The sequence below is a fragment of the Leopardus geoffroyi genome, chromosome B1, assembly GCF_018350155.1.
Source record: "Leopardus geoffroyi isolate Oge1 chromosome B1, O.geoffroyi_Oge1_pat1.0, whole genome shotgun sequence".
Lineage (NCBI taxonomy): Eukaryota > Metazoa > Chordata > Mammalia > Carnivora > Felidae > Leopardus > Leopardus geoffroyi.
Window position 1 is genome coordinate 166,717,333 of NC_059327.1, and position 9,927 is coordinate 166,727,259.

A 9,927-nucleotide genomic window follows, 5' to 3' on the forward strand; every position below is an offset into this window, starting at 1 on the left:
TTTTGTTTGCATTTAGATAACTAAGAAGACATTTATGTTAGATAGAAATGCAGATAAATGTTATTTATGTTTCCAGGTTCATTAATTCAGCTGCATATTATGTACCTACCAGGTAGAAGGCACCATTCTAAGTGTAAGTTTATAATGGTAAACAAGACAGACGTAGCACCAGCCTTTATTGAACTTAGATTCTAATGAGAAAAGAAGACGTCAATCAAATAATCACACTAGAAAGAATTTATACATTTTGAAAAATGCCACGATGGAAGTAAACTGAGTGCTGTGAAGCATGCATATGGGCAAAAAGACTGTGCTGCATAGAGTGGCTGGGAAGGTCTTTTTGAGGTCAAAGACTAAACCAAGACCCAAGTATGAGAGGGGATTGATAACAGGAAATGCAGGATGGAGAGAGGCAATTCAAGTAAGGAAGTGGCATGGCCAAAGGTACCAAACAAGGAAATATTCTGAAAACTGAAGTTATTTCCTGGGACTGGTATATAACAGAGAAAAGAAGCCATGGTAAGAGGTATTGATTTTATTCTCAGGACCTTGAGAGTGTATTTAAGGGATTTAAGCTGAGGAGTGACGTGATCCCATTTGTGTCTTGAAAAAAATCCCTGTGACTACAGTGTGTCTAATGATTGGACAAGGTCAAGCCAAGCTGGGAGAGCACAAAACATTTAATTTGGTCCAGGCAGGAGATAATTGTGAGCCAGATTAGAGTGGGTGGGAACTGAACTGGGGATTATGAGGAGAAACAGCTTGTGGTTGAGCTAGGCAAAAAGCAGAATTTGTATTTTATCTTTGTCCTATGTTTTTAGTATTTATTTCACTGCCACCCGTATATAGTTAGTTTACCACCATATGAATAAAGCATTTGACACCAGGGAGAGAAATACTGTTATCTAGTTCAAGAAGATAAATTTCTTTGTTCAGAAATTGAGGTCATATGTTGTAGATGATCATTTCTCTGGTTAAAATATCTCTACATTCCATTTATTCATTCACTCATTCATTCAAAAATATTTGAATAACTACTTGTAAGAGTCAAAATGTTGCATCGTTTATTACATTTATGGTTTTGATTGTTTTCCATGTAAACAACAACAAAAAAAAACATGGTTCTCCAGGTAAATGGTATCATTGATTTTTACACTGGGGATTTCCTCATGGTTTTAGGACTCCTTTTATTTATTTTCCTAAATTTCATCTTTCTAATTGATAATGATATTTTTATCAAGATGCTTTTCTGCAGAATTTGAACTGGAGTTTGGAAAATGTTAAGTGGCAGGCTCAACCCACATTCTGTTAATTCTTGTATTTTTCAATAGAAAAAAGAAAAAGCCTCTGTCATGATACAGAACAATGCTTACGCCGTGGCTGTTGCCAATTACGCCCCGAATCTTTCAAAAGACCCAGTTCTCTCCACCATCTCCAAGAGTGCAACCACACCAGAACCCAACAAGAAGCCGGAAAACAAGCCAGCAGAAGCCAAGAAAACCTTCAACAGTGTTAGCAAAATTGACAGAATGTCTAGAATAGTTTTCCCAGTTTTGTTTGGTACATTTAATTTAGTTTACTGGGCTACGTATTTAAACAGAGAACCTGTATTAGGGGTCAGTCCTTGAATGTAGACACAGGTGATCTTTGGGATGTATAGGAACATATAACTTTGTTTGTTTTGCTATGTACAGTCTGACTAATAACTGCTAATCTGTGAACCAACATGTACAGTATGTATATAGCTATATAGCTTACCAGTAGACCTCTAATGGAGACACGCATTCGCTAACTTGCGGAACCGCAGGCAGAAAGCACCCCGTGCCCAAAGAGCCATCGCCTTTTTTAAAGATTTACCCTAGGAACTCGTTCAGAGTGGATTTCACGTGACCTGATTCATTTCCTAACGTTCTAATTGTGATGAAAATGGGGATCCTATACCACACTTTATGAACTCTTTTAAGTCTTAAATAGAACTATTTTGTACTGTTGTCTAACGATAACGTAAGATAACGTTTTCATTCCAAGGGGAATTCTTCTAAATCACAGAACTCGTTGTATCTGCCACATCAGTGCCCTTCATGAGTGCTCAGAATCCCTGCTAGTGTAATTGGAAGCTTAGCACACATCAGAAGAAAAACTAGAGATCTGAAATCAGCTTTTAATTACTCTGTATAGCATCTATAGCACATATTACAGCATGACAAGCTCAAATAGTTAAGAGTCACTCCTGACAGAATGTTAATTATGCCTAGAATTTAATAACTATCAGAATGTCATGGCCATTACATTTTAGCATCAGAGTTTATTTGAAAGTAAAATTCAAATCCTACAGAGTATTATAATCATTGGAAACTACCTTAAATTAAAACAATAAAAATTAAAAAAAAGACAAATGTGTCTTACTGTTTCCAGGTATGTGTTGTATTGAAATTGATCAGCTAAATTTTCTTGGTGCTGGAGACTGGAAAAAGCATCCAGTTTGGCTGCTGTGGAACAACATTCACATTGGATTAGAAAATTGTGCCAAAAACTCCCACTGATGAGAATTCATAGGTGTCATAGTATCTAGATGAGCACTTATACGATTCTCTTCTTTCCTGTTTACTGCAAATTCTGCCTTAAGGCTTCTTTTCATCAGGACTCAGAAGCCACTAATTACAAAGGAAAGGGCAGTGAATTGGCACATTTTTCTGTCTTGAAGCAGTGCTTTCAGATAAGAATTATGTAAATCTGCTTTTGTAAATTGCAACTTTAAATTTCATTGACTCAAATTTACAACAGCTTTGTATACCAGAAGAGGTTTTGGTAAGAGTTGCACATTTTTAAACAGAAACTTTAAAGCATCACCAACAGATTGTGGATTAGTTCACATGCACAAATATAAACATGCACACACGTATACACACACACACACACACACACACACGAAATTAGAGTGCACACACATAGCTAAATTAGAAACCACAATTTTCAATTTTATATAATTACTAAATATTAATGGGTAAAATTCATTTTTCTTTTAATATTTAAAATATACTCTCTATGCCCCTGAAATATGTTAATAGAAGTTAACAATTGTGTCTCATGCCTAGATTTAAGATTTTTGGCAAACCCAAAATCCTTTTGACTCACATCTACATTAGCAGTTATTAGTTGACTTTTACTAATAGATACACCTTTATGATGGTGTTTTTGTAGAAACATAAGTAGTCAAATAGTGGCATTTCTTGCAGTTTTGTACAGTATTTCAGTATAGTGCATAAATAAGTATGTTCATAAAATCAATAAAAGAAGTATCTTATGGAAATAAGCAAAATCACAACAAAAATTGCTATTCCTTTGCCTCGTTTAAATTTATTTTTTTCATTTTCTTTGCTTTAGTGTGATTCTATTATGTGCTTTGCATGACTGTATTAATACCAAGGTCACAAATGCATCTTATTAACAGAATTTGCCGTGAAGACAGGCTTGACGTTAAAAGTTCCCTCACAAAAGGTAATCCATAATCCTTAATAAAATAAAATTGTTAACATGAGCTAATAAATGTATTTCTTTAATTCCCTTCCAATTACAGCTTATTTGTCATCTAAATAGTTTTAACACATACACTTTATTTATACGTTGAAATGGAAGATACCCTATTTTCCTACACACTTAAATATAACATAGATCTGTAGAGTTTAGGGAAGTGTGTAAGAGTCTGAGAACACGCACCTTGCTTGAAGGCAAGCAATAAAAATGCTTTGTACGGTATACTTTACTTTACACTTTAAAAACATTGTGCTTGTAAGTTCTACATTTCCCCCTTAATATCTGACTCTAAATTATAAATTTATAAATATGTACATATGTAAAAATAGTTGTAAATAGCAGTTTCTGTAAGACAACAGAAGAGACTCCTCTTTACCTTTGACAAAGGGCTGCGCCTACATCGATGACACCAGTTTCATTAAAATTTAAGGTAGAGTGGCCAGAAAAATTATTCTTGTTATTCTTATTTTTAGTTTGAATTGCCAAAATCTTATTTGAACCCAATAACATCCTGACAGTTCAGATTTTCTGATGATGTGGATTGGGATTTTTGATTATTTCTCTCATGTTGGTGTATTTTTTTACACATTTCTCCAACTTTTAAAATTTATACATCAAAGGGAACTTTTGGTGTTTCTGGAGAGAGGGAGGATGCTGCATGGAAAATTATTTTAAATCATAGAACCGTAGTGTTTAAAATTATTCTGCTTTCCATAAACCATTGTAAAGATGCAAAAGAAAAGTGACACAAATTTATTAAAATAAGACCAAATTTTCAAGAATTACATTTTTAATACACTATCAGAGGTCTCTTTGGCCCACATTATGCCTATTTTATGCAGTTGCACATTGACATAAAGAGTTATGGTATGTACAAAATGTAGATAAGTACATGTACATATATTACAGATAAAGTCTCATTTTTGTATAGCTGCTGCTCTGATTCAGCTAATATTTATTCAACAAATATTTTTTTTTACCTCGTACTGTGTGTCACATCATGATGGTGTTAATAACACTCATATTGCACCCTCAGAATTTAGATGAAAATTAAAGTGCATCTCCTTCTTCTAAAGACTGAAAATCAAAGACGAAATGGAACACGTGAATTAATTTAGCACTGAGAGTTGTTTTAATAAGTTATAAGATCATGAGTGTGCTAAGATAGCGTCTGTTTTGTTTTTTCCTCCTATTCGTGTTCCTATGTTTTAAATACAAAAACAGAACAAATATAACCGGTTAGTAATTAATTTTAAACTTCAGTGATTTTTAAAATGCCAGTGTTACTGCTTAGCAATCTTCAGGGATCTCTTTCTTTCGAATTTATCTCAGGTTTGAATAAGTGATCCCCTTGAGCGACATTTCCAATTTTTTTCTTAAATATTTCATAGTTTATCTTATAAAGGACATAGATGCTGTTATTTCACTCATATTTTTCTTTGGTGTGTGTGTGTACATATATATAGGTATATATATATATATATATGTACACACATATGTGTATGTATATATACACACATATATGTATATATATGTATACATACGTACGTGTGTGTGTGTGTGTGTGTGTGTGTGTGTGTGTGTGTATCTCATGTGTTTATGATGTGGTTCTTTTTATAGTCCTGGCTGAGGCTAAGGGAACTGAACTCTGCCATGATATCGTAGATTGTAGAGGGACACCAAAGCTCTATGGAATCTGTTTCTACTGTATTTGTCTCTACTATATTTGGCATAGCCTATCATTTCAGTGGGAGGACAAGGGAAGTAAATCAAGTCACCTTCTGCAAAATCATGTTTCTTCAGCATCAAGACTTTTTTCAAATGCTTCCTTCTTGATGTCTTAGACAATACCTATGAAGCACTGAAATGTTTATTATTTAATTTGCGATCCAAGACCATATCAATAGGTTGATTAGTATTAATAACTTTACCAAACACCAAATATTAGTAACTTTACCAAACATCAAACTGTATAGGTTGATCCTGTTCTTCGTCTTGTAACAGTCTTACAACCATCTGCATATTTTTGAAACAACTTCCAGGATTTTTTTTTTTCATATAAAAAGGTTTGGAATTTTAAGGGAATCAAGCTAACTCATTGTTACCCTGTAGTGCATTTTTCCGTGTAATTGAGGTCTCATGGGAACCGTGGGTTTCCCTCTTATTAATCCAGAGTATACAGAAGCATAACATTTAAACTGGGAAGGGCTGTGGTTATTTTTAATATCCATGCTTGGAAACCAGAGACACTTTATAAAAATCACTCATAACAGTGTGGACAAGACAAATTATAATCTTTTTCTTTATTGAATTCATGCTTAAAAGATGAAATTCAGTATTTAATGAAATTTTTAATATCCATCTTTCATAATCAACATTTGTATAAAAGATAATAATGTTTTCCATTAGTGTAAGCACTCATATTTTCATCAAATTCAGAACAAATTCAGGACCTCAAAAATAGTGAAAGAAATATCAAAGAGAAAAAGTTCCTGGAAAAAATGAGTCTGTTACTAATTAAACCCAGTGAAGCATTTTCCCTTTTAACCCCCAAGAAAAGGGAGAAATTAAATATGCATAAATATATACAGAAACATTTAACAGTTATGATTCTGTCATGGTAAGCACCATGATTAAAATGCTAAAGTAGATGGAGTTCTGGTGAAGGCATGTGGGAATGGTAATCAAAAAATTATTCAAAATCTATCTGTTTCTTATCAGAATTTTGTATCCTCATGTTTTTCTTGAAAATTCTTAATCATCCAACATATTTGGACCACCGTTTTCAACTTTATTTAGTTGAAGTATTCTGTATTTGTCTGTATATGTAAAGAACATTTTCTTACATACATACTAATATACCCCACTTCAAATTACTTTCTTTATGTTGCAGTTTATACATAACATCACTTAATATGTTGCCTGATGGGAAGAACCACTGATAGATGTTTCAGTTTATAGTAATCTTCCCCAAGAACCCTTAATAAGTTCTTAGCTTTGATTAGAAAAGTGTGTGTATGTGAGTGTGTGTGTGTGTGTGTGTGTGTGTGTGTGTGTATTTGCAGGTACGAAAGAACATTTTGAGGAATTCAGACAAATTTATAAAATTTATTTTATTAATGGGCCCAATCCCAAATGTAGCTCTTATTACTAGCAATTAACTTAGTCAATAGAATAGTTTTTTCAGTAGATCCATAACAAACTTACTAATTGGAATTTAGTCTTGAGCCATACATATGGTTACATATATCCTTCCTATAAAAGTTGTTAACATTTTTCTGGTGTATTTCTAGTTGGCCCAGATGATTTCACAATTCTGCTTGTAAGGCAGGAAAGAAAATCTTTGAATTCCAAGTTTCTCAATGGAGGTTTGTAAAAGCTTTCATTAAATTAAATATCTGGTTGATCGTATGCAGATGCCAAGTCCTCTGTATGCATTACTGGTTAGTTTCATACCTTTTTGAATTGAAATGGTTCTGAGTTCATTGTAAGCCCTTCACATAGATTACCTCATTCAGTCCTCGCAACAACCGTAAATCACTGTGTGATTCTTGAAGTTCTGGACACCAACATGCCAACCCAACACATATTTTAGACGAAGTAAAAAAAAAAGCTGTATTTTTCTTTGCTTTAATTCAAATTTATATTCATACATTTTGGGGAGCACCAATCCAATAAAAAGACCACTATCTGGTTTTCTATATGACAAAACCAAGCAAACAGCAAACACTAAACTGTACAGCAACCAAGAATCCATTTTTGTGAAACTAGTTATTCATTAATATCGGTCACAATTTAGTTTCTAGGAATATGTTGCATTTTTATTTTTTGATCCATAGGTAATGATAATATATAAAAATGCTTAAAGTTGATTAAGAACACTATTTTGTTTTCTTCTTTATTTTCTTCTCTCTCTCTCTTTTTTCTTTTTCTTTCTTTCTTTCTTTTTTTTTTTTTTTTTTGCCAGTTTTGTTGGGGTCAGACAGGTTTTGTTTTTGTTTACCATATCGTTGGTTTCATGACATTTAAACTCATTGGACTACAAGGATTATGCATTGACTTCATCAGTTTGTTGCAAGTTACTATTTATAGAAAGAAGTCTACAGTGGCCACAAATAAATGCCAGAATTGGGATTGTCAGTGTTGAATTAGCTCAGTTTGTGTGAAAAATTCAGTTCTTCATGCTTTGTTTTAGAAGACTTACTTTACCTATAGCATACTGTCAAATTCCAGCCTATGTTATTGAATAAATATGAGTGTCTCCAACAAAGTTTATTTGTGAGAACAAATCATATTAGGAAAGCAAAACAAAGAAGTTAGGTATGGAATTAGTTTAGACATAATGGCTGATAGATTTGTTCCCATTTATTTATTTATTTTAAAAAATCTTCCACATAGTAATTGAAGCATTTGACTGTTTTAAACTCTACATAATGTGTGAAATTTGATATATGATTAGAATGGTCTAAATGAAACTGAACTTTGAGCCCCAGTTTTTACAAATTAAACTTTACCATCCATGGATAAATCCTCAATACTTATTGATCTTAGGTGCCTACTCCATAATTGATTTCACGTTTATTGGGATCCAAATTTTTTTCAAGATTCTTCTGAGCATATACAAATTCAGGTTTTGGTGGGCTCTAAAATGAGGAATGTGACCTTTCATGAAATATTCCCTTTGGAGTTGACATGCATGAAAACTTATGAAAGCTTCATATTTGTTGCTAAATTTGAAAAAAAAAAACAGAAATGAAATGTTTTCCCTTGCTACACATTAATAATAAAGTTACATGCATAGGGAATGCATGATAAAGCTCCAACACTAAACTTTAATTATTCACATTAGGTGAAATTTGAAATTTTCTGGGTGACAATATACTTGTATGATAGTTTTTCTCATTTGAGAAAATCATTTGAGAGCTAATAATATTTGTAATTTGTGACCTTGTTGTAATTGGGAAAAGTCACTATTTTCACATGTGTAAGATAATTTGACCTTTATTGAATGTCATTCAATATGCTGTGTCATTATGCTTGCTGTTTAAAAAAAGATACTAATCAGTCCCATGCAAATTAATGCTAAACATTATCTTTTTGTACTTATTAAAATTAATTTAAATATATTTGATCTGAAAATTGTGTTTTTTGTACTCTGGTCATTCACTACATGTTTGCTTATAAGAATTGAACTTACTGTAAATGTGACTTTTTTTATATTGGGATATAACACTGATATTTTGTAATAGTGATTTTAAATGTTGTTAGTTTCTTAAATTTCTTTTTAAAATAAAAAATTACAGGGTGACAAGGAAAGTATTAACCTACCCTGAAATTTTAGGAGGGGTTCATAAATTGCAAATGTCAATTCCTTTAACACTTTAAGAAAGTGGTGCTGTGGAAAACCTAAGTTCACCCAGAAAATTGACTGCCTTCTATCATAAAAAGTTCACATTTACATAAAAGTATTCAACAAAATAAATAAGATTTTCTTTTTGTTAGATAGACTCAAGTTCATCATTCTGTTTGTAAATGGGAAATATTACAGCTTTCTTATTCTTTTAATAATGCAATATTATTTAAATGAGCTCTTTTCATTATTATTGCAAGTAGCACTGATATGATATACTTTTAAAAGTCAAAAAGATATAAGAGCAAAGCAATTTTTATCAACATGGTAAGTTCTCATGCAATATTTCTCAACTCTACCCACATTTTAAAATCACTTGAAGTTAAAAAAAAAAAATTGGTCCTACACTGCTTGTCTATAGCTTTTAGTTTAGTCACTATTAGTAAAGAAAAAAAAAAAGAACCATAAAATGAAATGAATGTTACAAGTTAATTTTTCACATCATATAGTGACCTTAAGTGACAGTTTCAAACCTTATATAACAAAGCATGCATTCTGGAAATTTAATAATTAATTAAAATCACTCTTACTCTTAATATAAATATTTTAAAAAAAAGTCATTTAGACTAACATGTTTTTGCTACTATTTTCCTGAGGGGAAAGTACGCTAAATTTAAATACTGAGGTAAGTATTTACATCCTCAAATTCACATCTCCGTAAAATTATAGCCAGCAAAATGCTACATTCTTCAACAGCATTCAGCTCATTTCCCCAGTATCAATAGATAGTCTCAGCGCTGTCAAATTCTTGTAGATGAAAGCATGCTATAAATGGAAGCATTTCTGTCACGTTTGCTCTGAAGAATTCAGGAAAGGAGCAACTGAAGTTTTGTAGGGCTTTCTATGGAGTTAGAAGTTTTGTCCCCCCTTTAAAATGTAAATCCAAAGAAACTGCTGAGAAAGCAGTAAGACTCAAATAATAGTCATACCGGAAGATTGTTAAACTACAACACGGGAAAAGGTTTATATTCTCAGGTCTGTAG

The 9,927-nt window shown here is 32.3% G+C and overlaps 1 protein-coding gene across 5 annotated transcripts in view; it reads left to right on the plus strand.

Annotated features, from left to right (window-relative positions):
* Positions 1 to 8,660, plus strand: part of GABRA2 (gamma-aminobutyric acid type A receptor subunit alpha2) — a 127,491-nt gene extending 118,831 nt beyond the window's left edge. For all 5 annotated transcript variants that reach the window (XM_045474182.1, XM_045474186.1, XM_045474184.1 and 2 more), the window contains one exon: positions 1,332 to 8,660. In XM_045474182.1, coding sequence (XP_045330138.1) covers positions 1,332 to 1,628 — 297 coding nt within the window. In that variant the 3' untranslated portion in view covers positions 1,629 to 8,660. The remainder of the gene's footprint in view (positions 1 to 1,331) is intronic.
* The last annotated feature ends 1,267 nt before the right edge of the window (positions 8,661 to 9,927 follow it).